The sequence below is a fragment of the Leucoraja erinacea genome, unplaced genomic scaffold, assembly GCF_028641065.1.
Source record: "Leucoraja erinacea ecotype New England unplaced genomic scaffold, Leri_hhj_1 Leri_1286S, whole genome shotgun sequence".
Lineage (NCBI taxonomy): Eukaryota > Metazoa > Chordata > Chondrichthyes > Rajiformes > Rajidae > Leucoraja > Leucoraja erinaceus.
In genome coordinates, this window is record NW_026575546.1 from 1 (window position 1) to 26,424 (window position 26,424).

The window sequence follows — 26,424 nt, forward strand, 5'->3', positions numbered from 1 at the left end:
GCATCACAACACTGAAGGACGGAAATGACTGAAACACGGAAATGACGAGGGAGGAACTGCATTTAATTACTGTATATAGGAGGGATATAGAATTGGTAATAGACACAAAAAGCTGGAGTTACTCAGCTGGTCAGAGCATCTTTGGAGAAAATGGACTGGTGATGTTTCGGGTGAAGATCCTTCTTCAAACTAAAATGAGCATCAAGGTGTCCAGTCACTAAACTTACGTCTTTCTATAAAACAATGTAATCCACTCATGGCAGAATGGAATGACGTGTGTATTTCTGCAGCGGCAGGGTATACAATCTGTTTCCCCCCCCCACGTCTATTAAGTAGTTGCCCTCCTGCTGAAGGAACCATTTATGGGCAAGGCTGAGATTTTGGAATAAAAGCCCAGGATGTTTCAGCACGGACTCGATGGGCTGAAGAGCCTGTGTCCATGCTGCATCTCTAAACTAAGCTCAACATCAAGTCCAGACACAAAAAGCTGGAGTAACTCAGCGGGACTGGCAGCATCTCTGGAGAGAAGGAATGGGTGACGTTTCAGATCGAGACCTTCTTCAGACGGAGAGTCTGGGGAGGGGGAGATACAGAGATAAGGAAGTGGAAGGTGTGAGAACGAGACATCAAAGGGGATGGAGCTTAAGGAAAATGTAGAATAGATCATTGTAAGCGGGGAGAAGGTGACAACAAAACAAACAGATAAAATGTAATCAGGAACAGTCAGACTGGTGAGAGAACTGGGAAGGGGGAGGGGATGGAGAGAGAGGGAAAGCGAGGGCTATTTGGAGAAGTCAGTGTTCATACCGCTGGGGTGTAAGCTGCCCAAGCGAAATATGAGCTGCTGTTCCTCCAATTTGTGCTGGGAATGGAGGAGGCCCAAGACAGAAATGGGAGGGGGAATTAAAGTGCTGTCACCGGGAGATCAAGCGGACTGAACGTAGGTGTTCAGCGGAACGATCGCCGAGCCTGCGCTTGGTCTCGCCAACGTACAGGAGTCCACACATGTAACAACAGATGCAGTCGATGAGGTTGGAGGAGGTGCTAGTGAACCTCTGCCTCACCTGAAAAGAATGTCGGGGTCCTTGGAGGGAGTCGAGGGGGACAGGTGTTGCATCTCCTGCTGTTGATGGGGAGAGTACCTGGGGAGGGGGTGGTTTGGGTGGGAAGGGACGAGTAAGAAAGGTCTCGACACGAATCATAACCCATTGCTTCTCTCCAGAGATGCTGCCTGTCCAGCTGAGTTACTCCAGCATTTTGTGTCTATCTTCGGTTTAAACCAGCATCTGCAGTTCCTTCCGACACTAAGCATCAAGGCTGATTGCTTCACCCCAGTGCTACATCCTGGCATGATATGTGTGCCCACTGATCTGCCCTTGCCCCTGCCAGTGGCAGGATGTAAACAAGTTCAGTGAGTGCAGACTCCCGCCCCTTGCCCTCTTCGAGTGTAGGAGGATGAGGGGTGACCTTATAGAGGTGTATAAGATCATGAGAGGAATAGATCGGGTAGATGCACTGTCTCTTGCCCAGAGTAGGTGAATCGAGGACCAGAGGACATAGGTTTAAGGTGAAGGGGAAAAGATTTAATAGGAATCTGAGGGGTAACATTTTCACATGGTGGTGGGTGTATGGAACAAGCTACAAGGTAGTTGAGGCTGGGACTATCCCAACGTTAAAGAAACAGTTAGATAGGCACAAGGATAGGACAGGTTTGGAGAGATATGGAGGACATGTGGGCTGGTGGGCCTAGTGTAGCTGGGACATGTTGGCTTGTGTGGGCAAACTGCCGAATGGCTTCATTCCACACTGTATCACTCTAAGGTCACCACTGGCCATTCCTGCACAATTCCCACCTCCCCTCCTTCCCAGAATAGCGCATCTACTGATGAGGTCTCCAGAAACTGCAGATGTTGGAATGGTTCACAAAGAACCAAGTGCTTATAGAAACATAGATATAGAAACATAGAAAACAGGTGCAGGAGTAGGCCATTCGGCCCTTCGAGCCTGCACCGCCATTCAATATGATCATGGCTGATCATCCAACTCAGTATCCTGAACCTGCCTTCTCTCCATACCCCCAGATCCCTTTAGCCACAAGGGCCACATCTAACTCCCTCTTAAATATAGCAAATAATCTGGCCTCAACTACCTTCTGTGGTAGAGACTTCCAGAGATTCACCATTCTCTGTGTGAAACATATTTTTCTCATCTCGGTCCTAAAAGATTTCCCCCTTATCCTTAAACTGTGACCCCTTGTTCTGGACTTCCCCAACATCGGAACAATCTTCCTGCATCTAGCCTGTCCAACCCCTTAAGAATTTTGTAAGTTTCTATAAGATCACCCCTCAATCTTCTAAATTCTAGCGAGTACAAGCTGAGTCTATCCAGTCTTTCTTCATAGGAAAGTCCTGACATCCCAGGATTCAGTCTGGTGAACCTTCTCTGTACTCCCTTTATGGCAAGAATGTCTTTCCTCAACCTCCCTGCTCTTATACTCAAATCCTTTTGCTATGAATGCTAACATACCATTCGCTTCCTTCACTGCCTGCTACACCTGCATGCCTACTTTCAATGACTGGTGTACCATGACGCCCATCTCCCCTTTTCCTAATCAGCCACCATTCAGATAACAGTCTACTTTCCTGTTTTTGCCACCAAAGTGGATAACCTCACTTTTATCCACATTATACTGCATCTGCCATGCATCTGCCCACTCATCCAGCCTATCCAAGTCACCTTGCAGTCTCCTAGCATCCTCCTCACAGCTAACACTGCCCCCCAGCTTAGTGTCATCCGCAAACTTGGAGATGTTGCATTCAATTCCCTCGTCCAAATCATTAATATATATTGTAAATAGCTGAGGTCCCAGCACTGAGCCTTGCGGTACCCCCCTAGTCACTGCCTGCCATTCTGAAAAGGACCCGTTTACTCCTACTCATTGCTTCCTGTCTGCCAGCCAGTTCTCTATCCACATTAATACTGAACCCCCAATACCGTGTGCTTTAAGTTTGTATACTAATCTCTTATGTGGGACCTTGTCGAAAGCCTTCTGAAAGACCAGATATAACACATCCACTGGTTCTCCCTTATCCACTCTACTGGTTACATCCTCGAAAAATTCTATAAGATAAGTCAGACATGATTTACCTTTCGTAAATCCATGCTGACTTTGTCCAATGATTTCACCACTTTCCAAATGTGCTGCTATCCCATCTTTAATAACTGACTCTAGCAGTTTCCGCACTACCGATGTTAGACTAACTGGTCTGTAATTCCCCATTTTCTCTCTCCCTCCCTTTTTAAAAAGTGGGGTTACATTAGCTACCCTCCAATCCTCAGGAACTACTCCAGAATCTAAAGAGTTTTGAAAATTATCACTAATGCTGGGTCATGAGGGACCCAGTCTGAAGGTAGGCTGAAGTGGGTCACTCCTGACCTGAAACGTCACCTGTCGATTCCCTCCCTGTATGCTGCCCGACCTGCATTGCATAAGAAAGTGGATCGATTGTAATCATGTGTTGCCTTACTGCTGACTGAGTCGTCCGCAGCAGAAACTTTTCACTGTACCTCGGTACACGTGACAATAAACTGAACTCAACTGAACTGGAAAGCAGTGGACTAGTGTCACTCTCACCCTCCTTCAATAATGGAGGTACATGAGCTAATTTGTTGTTCTGTGGGAACCTTCTAGAAGCTGGCAGTAGTTTCTCTGCTCGTCCCAGATTGGGGTGTGTCAGCTTTTAATTTATTTCAGAGATACAGCACCTCAGGCCCTCTCGGCCCCCCGGCCCCCCAAGTCCGCACTGACCATCGATTACCCGTTCACACTAGTTCCACATTATCCCACTTTCTCATCCACTCCCTGCGCACTAGTGGTAATTTACAGAGGGCCAATTAACCTACAAACCCGCACGTCTTTGGGATGTGGGAGGAAACCGGAGCACTCGGAGGAAACCGGGAGAACATGCAAACTCCACACGGGCAGCAACCGAGGTCAGGATTGAGCCGATGTGTCTGGCCCTGTGAGGCAGCAGCTCTACCTGCTGAGCCTCCGTGCCACTGACGTTGCCTGAGAGGGAGAGGGAGCGAGAGCCTGCTGGTCCCAGCAACACTCCCACACCCGGGATCGGCCTGGAATGCCGTCCTCACTCCCAGCCCAGTGATGTTGTCCCTTGCCCCGCAGTTTGGTCACCGCGGTGAGGGGGGGGGGTGGTGGGGGGGGGGGGGGGGAGGTGGGGGGGGGGGGGGGGGGAGGGGGGGGGATGGTGAGCAATGGTGAGACGTTGGTGCTTCAGTTGCAGCCGAGGATGCGGACTACATGTTCATGAGCTGTGTGGCATCGGGCAGTCGCTCCAGGGCACGGCATCACCACATCGGTAGGTGGCACCCCACCCCACTGCCCCTCCTCCTCTGCCCCCCCCCCCCTCTGCCCCCACTCCTCCCCTGCACCTACTCCCCTACTCCCCCCCCTCTGCCCCACTCACCGCCCCCCCCCCTCCCACTAACCCACCCCCTCCCCACTACCCCACCCCCCCTCTACTCCACTCACCTCCCCACTGCCCCCCCCCCCCACTGCCCCTCTGCCCCACTGCCCCCACTCCTCCCCCTGCACCCCCTCCCCACTACCTCCCCCCACACCCCCCTTCTGCCCCATTACCCCACCCCCCTCCCCACTACCCCCCCTCTGCTCCACTCCCCACCTCTGTCCCACTCACCCCCCCTCACTACCCCTCCCCCCCCCCCACCTCTGCCCCACTCACCCCCCCCCCCCCACTACCCCCTCCCCCCTCCCCACTTCCCCCCTCGCCCCTCCTCTGCCCCACTCACCCCCCCCCCCCCCCCCAACTCCCCCCATCCCCTTCCCCCCCCTTCCCCTCTCCCTCTCCCCCCCTCCCCCCCCCCCCCCAGCCTACCCTTCCCCTCACTGGGCCACCTCACCCCTCACCTTCCCCATCCCTCCTCAGTTACAGGGTGTGGGGGCTCTACAGCAGTTACAGGCCCTTCGGCCCACCTCGCCCAGCCAGTCCCAGCTGCCCTGTCTCACTACGATTTGGCGAGTTCAGAACCAGGGGTCACAGTTTAAGAATAAGGGGACGGTCATTTAGGACTGAGATGAAGAAAACCTTTTCACCCAGAGAGTTGTGAATCTGTGGAATTCTCTGCCACAGAAGGTAGTGGAGGCCAATTTACTGCATATATTCAAGAAAGAGTTAAATTTAGCTAATCGGGCTAACGGAATCAAGGATAATTGGGAAAAAGCAGGAACTGATTTTAGATGATCAGCCATGATCATATTGAATGGTGGTGCTGGCTCGAAGGGCCGAATGGCCTACTCCTGCACCTATTTATGTTTCTATCCATCCTTACACAAGCACCTGTACAAGCGTCTTTAAAATGTGGTAACTTTCCCCACCTCTACCACTTCCTCCAGCTGCCCTTTCCATCCACTGGTCTGTGTAGAAAAAGTTCCTATTAAATCTTCCCCCTCTCGCCTTAACCTTGTGTCCCCTGGTTCTTGATTCCCCAGCCCTCGGTAAAAGATTCTGCATTCTGTTCCCCTCGTGATCTTAGACATCTCTGTAAGATCACCCCTCCAGTCCGTTTTCAACCTTTCCCGTCTCACCTTAAACTGCGCCCACCGGTTTAGACTCCGCTGCTCTGTGTGTAAGGACAGTGGCTATTGACATTATTACCCCTCGTGATTCATAAAGTTCGAACAGCTCACTCCTCGGCCTCCTGTGCTGTAGGGAAGGTCACACTCCTGACCTATCCCTTAGAAATCAAATTCTCCGCACCCAGCAACATTCGTTTAGTTTAGAGATACAGCACCAAAACAGGCCCTTTGACCCACTGAGTCCACTCCGACCAGCCATCCCCACATATTAACACTATCCTACACACACTAGGGACCAATTACACTTATACCAAGCCAATTAACCTACATACCTGTACGTCTTTGGAGTGTGGGAGGAAACCGAAGATCCCGGAGAAAACCCACGCAGGTCACGGGGAGAACATACAACCTCCGTACAGACAGGACCCGTAGGCAGGATTGAACCTGGGTCTCTGGTGCTGAATGTGCTGTAAGGCAGCAACTCTACTGCTGTGCCAACTCTACTGCTGTTGTAGATCTTTCCAATTCAATGACATCCTCCCTATAATAGCAGATTAACAGTGCCCACACACTCCAACTGTTGGCCGTACAGCGTCAAAGCCAAGGAAGAGGCATCTACTGTAAATTGGCCAGAGGAAGCAGCAAACTGGAGGACTGGGAGAAATTTAGAACAACAGAGGAGAACAAAGGGGTTAAATAAGGGGGGGGAAAGAGCATGAAAGAAAGCTTGCGGGGAATATAAAAACTGACCGTAAAGGTATGTAGAAAGGAAACAATTAGTGAAGACAAATGTAGGTCCCTTACAGTCAGACACAGGTGGATTTATAATGGGAAACAAGGAAATGGCAGAACAGTTAAACGAGTAAACGAAAAAAAAAATAAAAGAAAAAAAAGGGTTCTAAGAGTAAACCTAGCAATTATAGACCTGTTAGTTTGACGTCAGTGGTGGACAAATTAATGGAAAGGATACGTTGTAGAGATAAACATCTGGATGAACAGGGTCTGATTAGGAACAGTCAACATAGATAGATACATAGAAAATAGGTGCAGGAGTAGGCCATTCGGCCCTTTGAGCATACACCGCCATTCAATATGATCATGGCTGATCATCCAACTCAGTATCCCGTACCTGCCTTCTCTCCATACCCCCTGATCCCTTTAGCCACAAGGGCCACATCTAATTCCCTCTTAAATATAGCCAATGATCTGGCCTCAACTACCCTCTGTGCCAGAGAGTTCCAGAGATTCACCACTCTCTGTGTGAAAAATGTTTTTCTCATCTCGGTCTTAAAGGATTTCCCCCTTATCCTTGAGCTGTGACCCCTTGTCCTGTACTTCCCCAACATCGGGAACAATCTTCCTGCATCTAGCCTGCCCAACCCCTTAAGAATTTTGTAAGTTTCTATAAGATCCCCCCTCAATCTCCTAAATTCTAACGAGTACAAGCCGAGTCTATCCAGTCTTTCTTCATGTGAAAGACCTGACATCCCAGGAATCAGTCTGGTGAACCTTCTCTGCACTCTCTCTCTGGCAATAATGTCCTTCCTCAGATTTGGAGACCAAAACTGTACACAATACTCCAGGTGTGGTCTCACCAAGACCCTGTACAACTGCAGTAGAACCTCCCTGCTCCTATACTCACATCCTTTTGCTATGAAAGCTAACATACCATTCGCTTTCTTCACTGCCTGATGCACCTGCATGCCTACTTTCAATGACTGGTGTACCATGACACCCAGGTCTCGTTGCATCATCTCCCCTTTTCCTAATCGGCCACCATTTAGATAATAGTCTGCTTTCCTGTTTTTGCCACCAAAATGGATAACCTCACATTTATCCACATTATACTGCATCTGTCAAACATTTGCCCACTCACCCAGCCTATCCAAGTCACCTTGTAGTCTCCTAGCATCCTCCTCACAGCTAATACTGCCCCCCAGCTTAGTATCATTCGCTAACCTATAGATGTTGCCTTCAATTCCCTCATCCAGATCATTAATATATAATGTAAATAGCTGGGGTCCCAGCACTGAGCCTTGCGGTACCCCACTAGTCACTGCCTGCCATTGTGAAAAGGACCCGTTTACTCCTACTCTTTGCTTCCTGTTTGCCAGCCAGTTCTCTATCCACATCAATACTGAACCCCCAATACCGTGTGCTTTAAGTTTGTATACTAATCTCTTATGTGGGACCTTGTTGAAAGCCTTCTGAAAGTCCAGATACAACACATCCACTGGTTCTCCCCTATCCACTCTACTAGTTACATCCTCGAAAAATTCTATAAGATTCGTCAGACATGATTTACCTTTCGAAATCCATGCTGACTGTCTAATGATTTCACCACTTTCCAAATGTGCTGCTATCCCATCTTTAATAACTGACTCTAGCAGTTACCCCACTACCGATGTTAGACTAACTGGTCTGTAATTCCCCGTTTTCTCTCTCCCTCCCTTCTTAAAAAGTGGGGTTACGTTAGCTACCCTCCAATCCTCAGGAACTACTCCAGAATCTAAAGAGTTTTGAAAAATTATCACTAATGCATCCACTATTTCTGGAGCTACTTCCTTAAGTACTCTGGGATGCAGCCTATCTGGCCCTGGGGATTTATCGGCCTTTAATCCATTCAATTTACCCAACACCACTTCCCGACTGACCTGGATTTCACTCAGTTCCTCCATCTCCTTTGACCCGCGGTCCCCTGCTATTTCCGAAAGATTAGTTATGTCCTCCTTAGTGAAGACGGAACCAAAGTAGTTATTCAATTGGTCCGCCATATCCTTGTTCCCCATGATCAATTCACCTGTTTCTGACTGCAAGGGACCTACATTTGTTTTTACTAATCTCTTTCTCTTCACATATCTATAGAAACTTTTGCAGTCAGTTTTTATGTTCCCTGCCAGTTTTCTTTCATAATCTATTTTCCCTTTCCTAATTAAGCCCTTTGTCCTCCTCTGCTGGTCTCTGAATTTCTCCCAGTCCTTTGGTATGCTGCTTTTTCTGGCTAATTTGTACGCTTCATCTTTTGCTTTGATACTATCCCTGATTTCCCTTGTTATCCACGGATGCACTACCTTCCCTGATTTATTCTTTTGCCAAACTGGGATGAACAATTTTTGTACATGGATTTTTGCCTGGAAAGTCATGTTTGACTAATCTTCTTGAATTTTTTGAAGTGGTTACTCGGTAAATTGATGAGGGTAAAGCAGTGGATGTTGTATATATGGACTTCAGTAAGGCCTTTGACAAGGTTCCTCATGGAAGATTGGTTAAGAAGGTTCAATTGTTGGGTATTAATGGTGGAGTAGCAAGCTGGATTCAACAGTGGCTGAATTGGAGATACCAGAGAGTAATGGTGGGTGGCTGTCTGTAGGGTTGGAGGCCAGTGACTAGTGGGGTGCCACAGGGATCTGTGTTGGGTCCACTGTTGTTTGTCATGTACATCAATGATCTGTATGATGGTGTGGTAAATTGGATTAGTAAGTATGCAGATGATACTAAGATAGGTGGTGTTGTGGATAATGAAGTGGATTTTCAAAGTCTACAGAGAGATTTAGGCCATTTGGAAGAGTGGGCTCAAGGATGGCAGATGGAGTTTAATGCTGATAAGTGTGAGGTGCTACATCTTGGCAGGACAAATCAAAATAGGACGTACATGGTAAATGGTAGTGAATTGAGGAATGCAGTTGAACAGAGGGATCTAGGAATAACTGTGCACAGTTCCCTGAAAGTGGAATCTGATGTAGATAGGGTGGTAAAGAAAGCTTTTGGTGTGCTGGCCTTTATAAATCAGAGCATTGAGTATAGAAGTTGGGATGTAATGTTCAAGTTGTACAAGGCATTGGTGAGGCCAATTCTGGATAATGGTGTACAATTTTGGTCGCCTAATTATAGGAAGGATGTCAACAAAATAGAGAGAGTACAGAGGAGATTTACCAGAATGTTTCCTGGGTTTCAGCAACTAAGTTACAGAGAAAGGTTGAACAAGTTAGGTCTTTATTCTTTGGAACGCATAAGGTTAAGGGGGGACTTGATAGAGGTCTTTAAAATGATGAGAGGGATAGACAGAGTTGACGTGGATAAGCTTTTCCCACTGAGAGTAGGGAAGATTCAAACAAGGGGACATGACTTGAGAATTAAGGGACAGAAGTTTAGGGGTAACATGAGGGGGGACTTCTTTACTCCGAGTGGTATCTGTGTGGAATGAGCTTCCAGTGGAAGTGGTGGAGGCAGGTTCGATTTTATAATTTAAAAATAAATTGGATAGTTATATGGACGGGAAAGGAATGGAGGGTTATGGTCTGAGTGCAGGTATATGGGACTAGGGGAGAATACGTGTTCGGCACGGACTAGAAGGGCCGAGATGGCCTGTTTCCGTGCTGTAATTGTTATATGGTTATATGGAGTACTTTGGTTCTGTCTTCACTAAGGAAGACATAAACAATCATTCGGAAATACTCGGGGACCGAGGATCTAGTGGGAGGGAGGAACTGAAGGGAACCCACATTAGACAGAAAATGGTGTTGGGTAAACAGTTGGGACTGCAGGCAGATAAATCCCCAGGGCCTGATGGTCTGCATCCCAGTGTATTCAATGAGGTGGCCCTAGAAATCATGGATGGATTGGTGATCATTGGAGGCTCTAGATCAGTTCCTGTGGACTAGAGGGTAGCCAATGTAACCCCACTTTTTAAGAGAGGAGGGAGAGAGAAAATGGGGAATTATAGACCAGTTAGCCTTACATCGATGGTGGGGAAGATCAGCATCGATGATTAAAGATGTTATAGCAGCGCATTGGGAAAGCAGTAACGGGATTGGTGTAGACTCCATTGATGTTGGACTCACCGGCCTGGATTCCCAGGCTTTTCCTTGTATCCTTCCAGAAAGCGAATGGTATGTTAGCTTTCATAGCAAAAGGATTTGAGTATAGGAGCAGGGAGGTTCTACTGCAGTTGTACAGGGTCTTGGTGAGACCACACCTGGAGTATTGCGTACAGTTTTGGTCTCCAAATCTGAGGAAGGACATTATTGCCATAGAGGGAGTACAGAGAAGGTTCACCAGACTGATTCCTGGGATGTCAGGACTGTCTTATGAAGAAAGACTGGATAGACTTGGTTTATACTCTCTAGAATTTAGGAGATTGAGAGGGGATCTTATAGAAACTTACAAAATTCTTAAGGGGTTGGTCAGGCTAGATGCAGGAAGATTGTTCCCGACGTTGGGGAAGTCCAGGACAAGGGTCACAGCTTAAGGATAAGGGGGAAATCCTTTAAAACTGAGATGAGAATAACTTTTTTCACACAGAGAGTGGTGAATCTCTGGAACTCTCTGCCACAGAGGGTAGTCGAGGCCAGTTGGCTATATTTAAGAGGGAGTTAGATGTGGCCCTTGTGGCTAAGGGGATCAGAGGGTATGGAGAGAAGGCAGGTACGGGATACTGAGTTGGATGATCAGCCATGATCATATTGAATGGCGGTGCATGCTCAAAGGGCCGAATGGCCTACTCCTGCACCTAATTTCTATGTTTCTATGTTAACCAGAGGCCCATCATTAGCCCCTCCAGTCTGCGGCACCTCACCCGTGGCTACCCCACCCCATGCTTGCCACCATGTCCTAGGAGCGATGGCCCCGGGGAGGTGGTGAGAGTCGTTGGCGTTGGTGGCAGTTTTGCCGAGCCGGGCCTGGGATGGGCTGGGAAGGCGGAGAGGGTCGGAGAGGCAGTGGGTGTTGGTGCTGCTCCTCGTGGCGGCGATGGTGTCCACAGTTGCTCGGCCCCCCGGGGGTCTGTCTATCCACCTCTGTGCCTGTCCCCTCTTCTGTAGCGTGGACCCTCCTCCACACGTCACCCTCACCCCGAAGCTGGAGTAACTCAGCGGGACAGGCAGCATCTCTGGAGAGAAGGAATGGGTGATGTTTCTGGTTGAGGCCCTCCTTCAGACCCAAAACATCACCCATTCCTTCTCTCCAGAGATGCTGCCTGTCCCGCTGAGTTACTCCAGCATTTGTGTCTATCTTCGATTTAAACCAGCATCTGCAGTTCCTTCCTACACATCACCCTTATCCCCTCCAGAGCTCCCTCACACCCATGCCTTTTTCCACGGTAAACAGTGCCCTGCATCATCTATTTGACACTTCACCCATCACTTGAATGTCCACACACAATCAACCCGAACGAGCTTTGCCGGGCCAGCCGCTATCTCTGGAGAACATGAGGAGGTGATGTTATGGTCCGTGACATGGTGGCACAGCGCTAGAGTTGCTGCCTTACAGCACCAGGGATACGGGTTTTCTCCAGTTTCCTTCCACACTACATAAACATGCAGTTTTGTAGGTTAGTTGGCTTCCATAAAGTGTCCCTAGTGTATAGAATAGAACTAGTGTGTGGGTGGGCACGGACTCAGGTGGCCAAAGGGCCTGTTTCCATGCTGTATATCCAAAGTAAACCTCGATCCCCTACTGTCCCTCCACTAACACTCTCCTGTCCCTGGCAGAATCTGTCCACACCCTCAACAACTGAAGTGATTCCTAGTAAGGAATCTGATCTATAGTAAGGATTCAGTCCTGACGATGGGTGCTGTCTTTACGGAGTTTGCACGTTTTCCCCGTGACCTGTGTGGGGTTTTTTCCAGGTGCTCCGGTTTCCCCTCACACTTCAAAGACGTGCAGGTTTGTAGGTTAATTTGGCTTTGGTAAAAAAAAATTGTAAATTGTCCCCAGTGTGTGTAGATAGTGTTAATATGCGGGGATTGCAGGGCGGTGCAGACTCGATGGGCCGAAGGGCCTGTTCTCGTGGTGTTTCTCCAAATTAAACTAAACTGTACTGTTCTCTCCGGAGTTCCTCTTGCCCGTCATTTATGTAGAATCTCTAGATTCCCCTCGACCCTCTCAGCCCCAGTTATATCGATCCCCTTCCTGCCCCCCTGATCGCCCTCTCCCTTACCTCCGCACCCCTGCAGTCCACATCTCAACCTGTCATAAACTGTGTGATGATCGATGAAGACAGCACCGTAACTCTCCTACTCTCCCCAGCCAGTGAGGCCCGGAACATTCTGGAGATCGTGGAGGATCGGGACGACAGTTCACCCAGATTCCCACTGACGGAGGAATTCCAAGCTGCAGTGGTAAGGTGCAAGGTCATAGTGAGGTCACAGGATGGCCAGCACAGAGGCTTGAACCACTGACATACATGCGCACATACACATACTCACACGCTCACACACATACATGCCTACACACACGCATGGACACACATGTACACACACATACACCCACACACACATACATGCCTACACACACATGTACACACACACACATGTACACACGCACGTACACACATGCATGCACACACATATATGCACGTACACACACACACATACATGTACACGCACACAGCAAACATACACAGATGCACACACTTACATGCATGTAAACAAATGCACATATAAACACACACACATATACTTACACACATACACACACACCTACACGCACGTACACACACACACACACGTACACACACTTACGTACACACACTTATACACACACACTTACACACACACACACACGTACACAGACTTACAGACACAAACACACACACTTGCATACACACTTACATACACGTACACACACACACGCGTACACAGACTTACACACACACACACGTACACATGCACCATCGGGTATGTTTAGGTATATTGTTGTCACGTGCACTGCATCAGGTCCAGAGACAAAGTCCAATGTCCCCAATGGGGTCGAGGTGAATCGGGCAGTACCCGGGCGTATGGAAGGACCGTTCAGAAGGCTGATAACAGAGGGGAAGAAGCTGTTCCTGAGCCTGGTGGTGCGGGCAGAGATGTCCAAGGTTCTCCCCAGTCAAAATGGGGAGTGAGGGGTCGCTGGGCGGTGGTGCTGGGCTGAGGATGAGCAGTCAGTTTGCTGCACCCCTTGTGTCCGGTACGCACACAGCGGCACGACTGATCTTCAAAGAGGGGTGGTGTTCCCGTGGGTACGGGCAACCGCCCTGTCTTGCTCGGCCTCCTCTGATGCTATCAGGAGCAGGAAGTCAATCATACTTAACGTCTGGCCCAATTACAGCAGGCGAGGAACACCCACGTAAACAGAGACAGCACAAGGGGTCGGCCCTGTCCCCACACGGGGGGTTGGGGGGCGATAACCCCGCCTGTAGGTCCACTATCACCACCCCCCCCCCCCCCCCCCCCGCAGCCCAGTCACCCCCACAGGGGACAGGGGGGCAATGATACTCACCCACAACCAGAATGGGCTCTCGCCTGGCACCTACCCCCCCCCCCCCCCACACTGTACCCCCTCCCCCACACTGTACCCCCCCCCCCCCACTGTACCCCCCTCCCCCCACACTGTACCCCCCCCCCCCCACACTGTACCCCCCCCCCCCCACACCCCCCACACTGTGCCCCCCCCCCCACACTGTACCCCCCCCCCCCACACTGTACCCCCCCCCCCCACTGTACTGTGTCCCCCCTGTACCCCCCCCCCACTGTACCCTCCCCCACCTGTGCCCCCTCCCCCACACTGTACCCCCCCCCCCCCACACTGTGCCCCCCTCCCCCACACTGTACCCCCCCCCCCCCACTGTACCCCCCCCCCCACCTACCCCCACACTGTACCCCCCTCCCCCACACTGTACCCCCCCCCCCCCACACTGTGCCCCCCCCCCCTGTGCCCCCTCCCCCACACTGTACCCCCTCCCCCACACTGTACCCCCCTCCCCCACACTGTGCCCCCCCCCCCCCACACTGTACCCCCCCCCTCCCCCCACTGTACCCCCCACTGTGCCCCCCTCCCCCACACTGTACCCCCCTCCCCCACACTGTGTACCCCCCCCCACACTGTGCCCCCCTCCCCCACACTGTGCCCCCCCCCCCCACACTGTACCCCCCTCCCCCACACTGTGCCCCCCCCCCCACACTGTACCCCCCCCCACACTGTACCCCCCTCCCCCCACTGTACCCCCCTCCCCCACACTGTGCCCCCCCCCCCTCCCCCACACTGTGCCCCCCTCCCTCCCCCTGTGCCCCCTACCCCCTCACTGTACCCCCCCCCCCCCACACTGTGCCCCCCCCCCCCCCCCCACTGTACCCCCCCCCCACTCCCCCCACACTGTACCCCCCCCACACCCCCACACTGTACCCCCCCCCCCACACTGTACCCCCCCCCCCACACTGTACCCCCCCCCCCCCACACTGTACCCCCCCCCCACACTGTGTACCCCCTCCCCCACACTGTGCCCCCTCCCCCACACTGTGCCCCCCCTCCCCCACACTGTACTCCCCCCCCCCACACTGTACCCCCCCTCCCCCACACTGTGCCCCCCCCTCCCCCACACTGTGCTGCCTCCCCCCCCCACACTGTGCCACTGAGGGTAGGTATTTATGAGGCACTTCCTGCGATGAGCTGCAGGACTGCCCTCTGCGGACAGACGATGGATATTTCCGTCCACGACTGGCGGTGTGTGGACCCTGCTTCTCCCCCCCCCCCACAGCGCTGATGCACGTCACGACTGGGCTGCACAGTCCACAGCACACCCTGATTCGTCACATGGATGGCCAGGCAGGGTCCATGCTGCCCTGTGTGGAGCTCAGGGTGAATGAAGCCTTGCCTCCACTCGCTCACACCCCCCATGCTGGGGTCATCTCCCCGCGAGAGAGGGGGAGGATTTAATAACAACCTGAGCAGCAACTTTTTCACACAGAGAGTGGTGGGTGTGTGGAACGAGGCAGACAGGAAGAACTGCAGATGCTGGTTTACAATAAAAGATAAAGTGCTGGAATAACTCATCGGGCCAGGCAGCATCTCTGGAGAACTCACCTTGGTTTTGTCCCTCCCCCACCTCACATCTGGCTTTTTATATAAAATCTTGAGAGGAATAGATCGAGTTGATGCACACTCTTGCCCAGAGTACGGGAATCGGGAACCAGAGATGAAGGGGAAAAGATTTCATAGGAATCTGAGGGGTAACTTTTTCACAGAGAGTGGTGGGTGTATGGAACAAGCTGCCAGAGGAGGTAGTTGAGGCGGAGACTATCTAACGTTTAAGAAACAGTTGGACAGGTACATGGATAGGACAAATTTGGAGGGATATGGACCAAATGCGGGCAGGTGGGACTAGTGTAGATGGGACATGTTAGCTGGTGTGGACAAGTTGGGCGGAAGGGCCTGTTTCCACACTGTGTCACTCCGTGACTCCACCCTCCCCCCTTCAACTACAATCAGTCCGAAGAAGCTTCCCGACCCGAAACATCACCTATCCATATATTCCAGGGATGCTGCCTTGCCCGCTGAGCTGCTCCAGCATTTTGTGTTCTTTTTAACATAGGAGGTAGTTCAGGCAGGTGCAATAACACACCTTAAAGGACACCTGGACAGGTACATGGATAGGAAATGTTTAGAGATGGACGAGTTGGTCAGTATGGACGAGAAGGGCCGATGGGCCTGTGTGACTCAGGGCCGCTGAGGCACTGTAAAGTGTGCAGTTGAACCCTGTGCTTGTGCTGGCTATTGAGAGTCTGTGACCAGAACAGCGCGGAAACAGGCCCTTCGGCCCATCAAGTCCGCACCGACCAGCAATCCTCGCACACTAACCCACTAACTCCTACACAAACTAAGAACAATTTACAATTTTTACCAAAGCCAATTAACCTACAAACCTGCACGTCTTTGGAGAGTGGAAGGAAACCAGAGCTCCTGGAGAAAACCCACGCAGGTCACAGGGAGGAACTGCAAACTCCACACAGACAGCACCAGAGCTCAGTATTGACCCTGGGTCTCTGGCACTGGAAGCCAACAGCTCTACCCGCTGCGCCACCGTGCCGTGACCCACCACACTGCCTCGCCCTAGAACCTCTGCCTTGCTTTGATTCCTGTCTTTTTCCTCGCAGGCCCCATGTGGTGCTACCCCACCGCTGCCGGCCCACCCACTGCCACCGCTGGGGGACCAGTCGTACGAGGAGGGGGAGCCCTGCGGCCCCATGGCCCCCTGCCCCACGGGTGAGTCACCCCAGACCCAAGGGGGCAGAGAGGGGCTGATCAGTGGGGTGGGGGGGGTCATCTATTTACAAGGGGTAAGATGGTATTTCCAGGTGCTTCATGGGGAGGGAGTCAGTGTTTTACGGGGGTGTGTACCTGGGGCGGTGTGTACCTGGGGCGGTGTGTACCTGGGGCGGTGTGTACCTGGGGCGGTGTGTACCTGGGGCGGTGTGTGGGGCGGTGTGTACCTGGGGCTACCTGTGTTTCCGTGTCTGATGGTCGGTGTGTTTCCAGACGGCCTGGACTCGGACGAGAGCCTGTACGAGTCGTACGGGGAGGAGGAGGCGTGTGCGGCGCGTGGCACGGACTCTCTGCAGGCACTGCCCGCCCCCTCCCTCACCCACATCTGTGGCCTCCTCTGGCGCAAACAGTGGCTGGGACGATGGAGCAGGCAGCTCGTGCTCATCAAAGGCCAGCTGCTGTTGATGGGTATCACCCCCTCCCCCCTCATCCCCTCCCCCCTCACCCCCCTTACCCTCACCCCCCCCCCCCCTCACCCCTCATCCCCTCCCCCTCCCCCCTCCCATCACCCCCTCATCCTCCCCCTCACCCCTCCACCCCTCACCCCGTTGGAAAACGTCGCTCCAGGACCCGCTGGTATGCCGCGAGGACGGGTCCTGGAGTGGTGGGATGAGGGGAAGGCCCACATCCATCTCTTTTGTAAGGAATACAAGTGGGGGTCTCCCATGACCTCGCGCGCTTCGTGTGACGTGCATGAAGAGCGATGGCGCGGTGATTATGCAATAACTACAAAATAAAGACCTTTTTTACCCCAAAAAAATTATTACTCAAAATAACATCTGAAACATAAGCTACATATGTTTACCTGATGGAAAATCCAAAAAAAACAAAATCGAAAATTTGGACCTAGACTTCCTCAGTCGCGCTCAATTGTCCCCCTTAAAAATCAAATTGCCCCCCTGTGGGGCGTACGCCCCATGTTGGGAACCACTGCTCTAGAGAGAACAAGAAAGGCAAAGCCCGGTTGAGATCGTGCAGCATCTGGACCCGCGGCCTCACGAAGGCGCCTCGGGAACGCTCAAGCTGCAGGTACCTCAAGGCTTCCTCCTTCTTCTGAAACTCTCCCCATTCGCAGGAGTCATCAACCACCCGACCCAGGCGAGACTCTACGTACAGCAGCTCTCTCTCAAGCCTCTCGGCCGCTGAGTCCCGCCGTCCGGTCGACCCCCATTTTGCCCGTACGGTGGCACCACGGCCATGTCCCAAGGCCAACAGGACGCGCAGGCACTGCTATGCAACACTCAGCTCGAATTAAATAGCATTAGAAAAAGTGCCATACAGCCAACGCTAAATCCAAAATTCGCGGGGCTGTGTAAGCCTGGAGCCACCAAACCGCCCATTCTCTTGTTCAGGAGGCAACTTGTCAAAGCAGGTAAAGGAGCTGGACGAAGAAGCGAGAACTTTGAGGTTAATTAAAGGATCAACCTACCCTGCTAAAAACCCACCATAACCCACGACAACACCCCTACGCACCCACTGGCGGAACTGGTGAAATTTCGAGGGCTCGGCACTCTAAACATGAGTCTTTTAGACCATGGCCAAGGCCGACCCTCCTGGAAGATGCGGGTAACCCCAATAACACCAGCAACGAACCCGAAGAGCCAACCACCAGCACTGCAACGGAAGAACTTCAGGAAGAAGTAGTCCTGCCATGGGTAACAATGGAGGTAGGGGGTCTGGTTCCCCAAATAATATGGGAAGCATGGAGGTTGGGGGAAGACTGTATTAGGTTTTAAATGCATGGAGCATGCTAACATCCGATACTTACGTCTTAAGCAGTATCCAGGGATATGCCGTAGAGTTTGTACACCAAAACAGCCCTCCAGTTCAACACAAACCAAACCGAGAATTTGTGCTCTCTGATAGGTTAAAAAACAGAAGCACAAGTTGAACTGGAGCGACTTTACATAAAAGGTGTAATTCAGAAAACACAACACGAACCATTAGAATTCGTGTCCAATATATGTACTAAAACCCAAAAAGATGGTGGTTGTCACATCATCATAGATCTGACAAATTGAATAGATTTGTATAATATATTCACTTAAAAATGGAAACCGTTGTTACTGTTAAACAACTAATTCCCAAAGGTACTTCATGGCTAGCATCGATTTAAAAGATGCATACTGTTCAGTATCCATACGAGGTGAAAACAGACGTTACTTAAAATTTAACTGGATGGGACAACTCTGGCAATATAAAGCGCTGCCAAATGGGCTAACATCAGACCAGGCTGTGCACAAAAAAATAAAAACCAGGCCTAGCGTTTCTACGCAAACACAAACATATGGTTATGGCATGTTTGGATGACATACTCATGTGGGCATAACTTTGGAATTGGCCATACTTACTGTAACAGCCACAAAAACAGTCGTTTGAGAAAAAACTGGGATTTATCATCCGTCCAATTAAATCTAAACTAACACCGTCCACTACTATGGACTGCTCGGGATTCACCATTGATTCAGTTCACAACGGTGACACTACCCAAGGGAAAGGCCAGAGAAATAATAGAGGTTGTAGTAACCTCATTGACATCACAAATCCATCCATCAGATTGGTAGCCAAAGTAATTGGTAAAATGGTGGCTGCTTTCCCAGACACACAATTTGGATTACATTACCAAAACTTACACAGAGCAAAAATTCAAGCTCTAAAAATCAATGCAGGTCACTTTAACAGACCTATGAGACTACCAATTCAAGCCAAAACGGAGCTAAAATGGTGGATCGATAACATCTGGCTTCAATCGGTGGATCGATAACATCTGGTTCCAAACCTATCATTGTCAGTAACCCTTCGATGGCACTACAAACGGATGCCAGTGCACTGGGGTGGGGAGCCACCAATACCATCACCAGCTGTGGAGATAGATGGACATTGCAGGAAACATCCTTCTTACTGACACTGGGTATAAATTACTTGGAAATGTTGGGTGCAGTTCATGGATTTACACACCACCAGCATGTTAAATTACAAATAGACAATACCACTGTGGTAGCATACATCAACCACATGGGCGGCAACACATCGATATAATGTGACAATCTCGCTAATTCAATTTGGCAATGGTGCATCCAGAGAAATATTTGGATATCAGCCACTTACCTACCACGGAGACTAAGTTTAGTGGCAGACACCAGGTCACGCAAATTTAATGAAAACACCGAATGGATGTTAAACAAAACAGTGTTTTCTGAAATCACAGCAAAATACGGGAAACCGGATATCGATCTTGTCGCATTTAGATTATATCTAACTAGGTTTCATGGGAACCAGACCCTGGGGCAACGGCAACAGATGCATTTTCATTGCATTGGGGGAAATGGTTTATTTACGCATTCCCTCCATCCTGCCTCATCAGTCGGGTATGAAGGAGAATACAACAAGACTTTGCGTCTGGTATTTGGGAGTACCCGATTGGCCTACTCAACCATGGTTCCCAGTGGTGCAAAACATGGTATTCGAACCATGTATTACAATCCCACACAGACCAGATCTACTACTACATCCCGTGGCGGGATAGCCATCCAAGCCATAAAGCTGGAACCTGCTAATTTGTAGAGTTTAAAGACACCGCTTCTACACGGATTCACAGACCGAACAGCAAACATCATCTCGACGGCCCAAAGAGAATCAACCAAGAAGCAATATCTGGTCTACATCAGAAAGTGGGAAACGTACTACCATAAGAACAAAACCACCAACAGAAATACCAACATCCCATCTGTTCTGGAATATCTGTCAGGCCTCCACTATGATGAGGGGCTCAGCTACAGTGCCATCAACAGCGCCAGAAGTGCCCTGTCGACATACCTATGGCAAGGGACAGAGCGTTACACGGTAGGGACTCACCCTCTGGTAACCAAGCTCATGAGGGGAATATTTAACACAAACTCCAAAAAAACAGGTACTCCCATGTATGGGATGTAAGCATTGTCCTGAAAGCACTCAGGAACTGGTCACCAGCAGCAACCCTGTCCCCATACAGGCTAACGTTTTAAAAAGCAGTCATGGTAATGACACTGGTCACGGCACAGAGGGTTCAGTCACTGCACAGACTGGACAACATGACCTCCTCACCTGACGATATTACGTTCCATATTTACGAACTAGTAAAACAGAACAGACAGGGATCAGCAGGCCTCAATATCCAATGTAGGTCATACCCTGCAGATGACTGCCTCTGTATAGTTAAACATCTATCACTATACATGGTGAAAACTAAAAACCTGAGAGGCAATGAGAAGGGACTGCTGATCAGCCATAAGAAACCTCACAAAAAAGTGACGGTCCAAACGATCTCGAGATGGCTGAAAAAGGTACTGACGCGGGCTGGGGTGGATACTAATGTGTTCAATTCTCATTCCACCAGGGCCGCAGCTACATCAGCGGCAGTACGACTGGATGTGCCCATGGACCAAGTCCTCGAAGCAGCAGGATGGTCAGGGGAAAGAACTTTCCAGTTATTTTATAACAAACCAGTGAGAGAGACTGGAACATTTGCAGAAATAATCTTAAATTCTGTAAATTCATTAAAACCCATAAATAGGGTTATATTTGTGTTAATATATTTTATGATTTCAATAACGAATCATGTGCAATTATGTTAACACTATTCCTCCCACAGGTAAGGCAGACGTGTGCATGGACGTTTCAACGGCATGAGATCACAGAGCTTTGAAGTCTTCACGTAGTCACTCACGTGACTCCGAAGTAAAATGGTAAGATTAAACGAGAACTTGCCAGTTTGAAGTTTGATCTGTATTTTATGAGGAGTTACGATGAGGGATTACGTGCCCGCCGCTCCCACCCAGATCATATATACTTAACTGGTACCTCTTCTCTAATCTTACTATGTTTAGACATTACAGTTATCTGTGATCTCACACCGCTGCTTTGAAGAATGACACCCATGCGTCCTAGCGGGCTTCTTCACGTAATCCCTCATCGTAACTCCTCATAAAATACAGATCAAACTTCAAACTGGCAAGTTCCCGTTTAATCTTACTATTAAACCCCATTTTCAACTCCCTATTGCTCCAACTGATGTAACATTCTCCTAATTTCCTCTCTCTGTGGATCCAGAACCTTCCCCGGTGGCATTATCATAATTTTCTGTACCTCCCCTTTCGTTCCCATGGGCACCGCTATAGCCTGCATCTGGCTTATGCTCCTGGTTATGAGCTCTCTAAGATAAGGTATACAACAGGGGATAAAGATCAGCCCAGCCAACGCACATATGATCACAAGTCCCACCGTTTTCCACCATGATCCTCCCAAGAGGGAATCCCACCATCCAATGCCCTTAATTGAGTTCCACTTTTGCACCGGAACATGTGCCAATTTCCGGATTCCTTCTGATATGTCCATTACTGCCTGTCCATTATCGTCGATATTCAGGGAACAATTAGAGAGGTTGAATTTTCCACACACCCCTCCTTGTTCGGCTAGGATGCAGTCCAGGGCCAATCGATTTTGGTATATTGCTGTTCTCATCTGTGTTTGCTGCTTTGCCAGTATCTCTAGTGCTGCGGCCGTCCGCTTAGTGATCACCTCCAATATAGCCTGCAATCGTATAATCCGGTTTAACAAGTACGATATCCCCAGGAACCATCCTGAGCCCACGTGGCTGGCTCATTATATGAGATAATTCGAGCTGGAGGCCACTCATCATCCTCCCAGGTTCCTATCTCCAACTCTCGTGTCTTCCTTTGTAGGTCATCAAATACTGGCGTGCCCAGCATTCGTCCTCATTCTGCTGGCAACAAAAAGAATCCCGGCTGCACCAACCCAATAAAACACGCTGCACTCCATTTTCCCGGGAGTACTGAATAGGCCTTATGTCCACAGATCCAGAGTAATCCCTCTGGAGCACATCCACTGACCGAGTTACTTTCCCAGAGGTCCCGTAAGGCTGGTAACTCCTAATCCCACACCTCGACAGTTGATCCCCTCCAAGGCCATTGGGAACTCATAAGAGGTCCTACACAAAGCCAGCAGTCCTTAACATCCAGCGTGTGAGCAATCCTGGTAGCCAGGTCCATGAAGAGATTCCCTCCTAATTCAGGAATTTCTATCTGCTTCTGTATTTCTTCGTACAAGGATGCATGTAGTTGAGGTCTCTTAGTTGGGGCTGGTTGGGTTACCTCTTTTTCTTCTAGCCTTTTTACTAGTATTATTACTTGTATTGCCTATTAATAGTTACTAGTATTCCTTATTACTAGTATTTCCTTCTCCTTGTCTAAATTTTCCTTCACCAACTGTGACCCCGTTCCTCATTGCCCGGCTTTCCGTAAGCAAAGCCATTTCTCTCCTCTGGGGCAGATTCTGTACATCCTCATTCATGTGTATCCCAAATTCTGCACTAAGTAGTATTCTACTTAGAGAGAGTACAGAGGAGATAGAGAGAGTACAGAGGAGATTTACTAGAATGTTGCCTGGGTTTCAACAACTAAGTTACAGAGATAGGTTGAATAAGTTAGGTCTTTATTCTCTGGAGCGCAGAAGGTCAAGGGGGGACTTGATAGAGGTCTTTAAAATGATGAGAGGGATAGACAGAGTTGATGTGGACAAGCTTTTCCCTTTGAGAATAGGGAAGATTCCAAAAAGAGGACATGACTTCAGAATTAAGGGACAGAAGTTTAGGGGTAATATGAGGGGGAACTTCTTTACTCAGAGAGTGGTAGCGGTGTGGAATGGGCTTCCAGTGGAAGTGATGGAGGCAGGTTCATTGGTATCATTTAAAAATAAATTGGATAGGCATATGGATGAGAAGGGAATGGAGGGTTATGGTATGAGTGCAGGCAGGTGGGACTAAGGGGACAAAATTTGTTCCGCACGGACTTGTAGATTCAGATTCAGATTCAATTTTAATTGTCATTGTCAGTGTACAGTACAGAGACAACGAAATGCATTTAGCATCTCCCTTGAAGAGCGACATAGCAAACGATTTGAATAAAAATAAATAAATAATAAGTGTCCGGGGGGGGGGGGGGTGATTGGCAGTCACCGAGGTACGTTGTTTAGTAGAGTGACAGCGGCCGGAAAGAAGCTGTTCCTCGACCTGCTGGTTCGGCAACGGAGAGACCTGTAGCGCCTCCCGGATGGTAGGAGGGTAAACAGTCCATGGTTGGGGTGAGAGCAGTCCTTGGCGATGCTGAGCGCCCTCCGCAGACAGCGCTTGCTTTGGACAGACTCAATGGAGGGGAGCGTGGAACCGGTGATGCGTTGGGCAATTTTCACCACCCTCTGCAATGCCTTCCGGTCGGAGACAGAGCAGTTGCCATACCATACTGTGATGCAGTTGGTAAGGATGCTCTCGATGGTGCAGCGGTAGAAGTACACCAGGATCTGAGGAGACAGATGGACCTTCTTCAGTCTCCTCAGGAAGAAGAGACGCTGATGAGCCTTCTTGATCAGAGTAGAGGTATTGTGGGTCCAAGAGAGGTCATCGGAGATGTTGACTCCCAGGAACCTGAAGCTAGAAACACGTTCCACCTCCGTCCCGTTAATGTGGATGGGGGTGTGCGTGCCGCCTCTGGACTTCCTGAAGTCTACAATGAGCTCCTTGGTCTTCTTGGAGTTAAGGGCCAGGTTGTTGTCAGCGCACCATGCTGCTAAGTGCTGGACCTCCTCCCTGTAGGCCAGCTCATCGTTGTTGCTGATGAGGCCAATCACCGTTGTATCATCTGCATACTTGATGATGGTGTTAGTACCATGTACAGGTGTGCAGTCATAGGTGAAGAGGGAGTAGAGGAGGGGGCTCAGCACACAGCCCTGAGGAACGCCGGTGTTCAGGGTGAGGGTTGAAGAGGTGTGCTTGTCTAACCTCACAGACTGGGGTCTGTTGGTTAGAAAGTCCAGTATCCAGTTGCAGAGGGAGGGGTCGATGCCCAGGTTACCGAGTTTGGTGATCAGTTTTGATGGAATAATGGTGTTGAATGCTGAGCTGTAATCGATGAACAGCATTCTTACATAAGTGTCTCTGTTGTCAAGGTGGGAGAGGGCGGAGTGAAGTGCCGTTGAGATGGCATCCTCCGTACTCCTGTTCTTGCGGTAGGCAAACTGATAGGGATCCAGTGTGGGGGGTAGGCAGCTTTTGAGGTGTGCCAGGACCAGCCTCTCGAAGCACTTGGTGATGATGGGAGTAAGTGCAACTGGGCGGAAGTCGTTGAGGCTTGCCGCAGTGGAGTGTTTTGGCACTGGCACGATGGAGGTGGCTTTAAGGCAAGTGGGGCCGAGATGGCCTGTTTCCGTGCTGTAATTGTTATATGGTTATATGGTTACTCCCCCCTCCTTACAACTGGTTCTGGTTCTATGGGGTATAACATGAGTCATGCACATAGAAATGATAGGTAAAATAACTTCTGGTTTGTTCGCCATACCTGACGGGGTGGTAACATTTATCACAGCTGTCCATACATTTACTTACAGTGACGATCATCATTAGCACAAGTGCCAAGCCCTGCATTGTAATCTTTTAGTTCAATCTTTCTTTCTCAAAGATCAGAGTCAGTGGTGTCTTTCCCTGTCGTACTGTCCTGTCCTCCTCAGCCGGAGCATCCACTGGTCCCTTTATTCGCACTGCGTGTGCCCACCCTTTTTCTTTTGTCCGCACTGCTATTTCCGTGGTCAATAGTACCAAATATGGACCAGTCCCACGGGGTTGGAACTTTTCTTCCTTCCACGATTTTACGAGAACCCAGTCTCGCTTTCACAGAATGGATTGGAAAGTCGAGAGGAGGACTCTGTGCCAGCAGCCCCTTGGTTTTTAATTCTGTAGTAGAACGAGACCCTGCCAGTAAATAGTTCCTTTGCCGAGTTTGTCTTCCAAAGAATACCGTTAGCAGAAAAAGTCAAATTTGCACTCCAGAGACCAACAGGGTAACTTCCATATGTGTCGGTTATCTAAGTCTACTTGCCAGTCGGGCTGACGCTGTATCCCATTGCAATAGTCAATCTTGGTGACATCCCAAGATCCAAAGGCATCTGGGCCATTGCACTGTACCACATCTCTTTTGCAGAGGTGAAAGACTCTGCTTGTTTGTCCCGGGACACATCGTCAAATTTATCCCTCTTTTCGCTCCAGCTGTAGTGGCATCAGGATGCATAGCATGATGAATCGCCTCATTTTAATTTATCTGAAATATGCAAAGGCTCACAAAAAGCTCATTTTTTACTTAATTAGCGTAAACAACTATTCATTCAATTTAAAAGTCCTTCAGTTAGCAATGTTACAAAATATTGAGATTTAAAAAATCAAGTCTGCAATTTATCCCATCAGATAAAGCATAACAATAAGTTTAATTTGACACCTAATTCACTTTCATATCTCAAGTAATAAAACAGTTATGGCTATTTTCATACTCGGAAATTAGCATCTTTTTCCCTATTGATTTTCTATGGACATAACAATAAAGCTGTGATCGTGGACAGTCAAAAGCCCATAACCTTCTTAAAAATTAAGAGAACTGAATGAAATTTTCAGTTATCATAGATTGAAGCATTCTGAAACAAATATAAAATAATCTTACTTGGATGACCTGAAAGTAAAGCATATAATTAGTTAGTTACCCAATGGTAGCTAATTTCAAACTTCAATTACTAGATCTAAACATCTATCCATTTCTTAATAAATGATTAACATTTTTAAATAGCCCAAGTGTCCAAATAATATTCACAAATAATTCACAATAAAACATGATTTTTAAATCTCATTTACTTCA

At 49.5% G+C, this 26,424-nt stretch overlaps 1 protein-coding gene across 1 annotated transcript; it reads left to right on the forward strand.

The window, feature by feature from the left end:
• Positions 1 to 4,301: 4,301 nt before the first annotated feature.
• On the forward strand, positions 4,302 to 22,349 carry LOC129715631 (actin filament-associated protein 1-like 2; the record flags this gene model as incomplete). The annotated part of the gene is made up of 6 exons (XM_055665495.1): positions 4,302 to 4,376; positions 12,641 to 12,732; positions 16,528 to 16,636; positions 16,910 to 17,104; positions 18,049 to 18,103; positions 22,217 to 22,349. Coding segments are annotated over 6 exons (659 nt in total), but the record flags the coding sequence as incomplete, so codon positions are not given.
• Between the last annotated feature and the right edge of the window lie 4,075 nt (positions 22,350 to 26,424).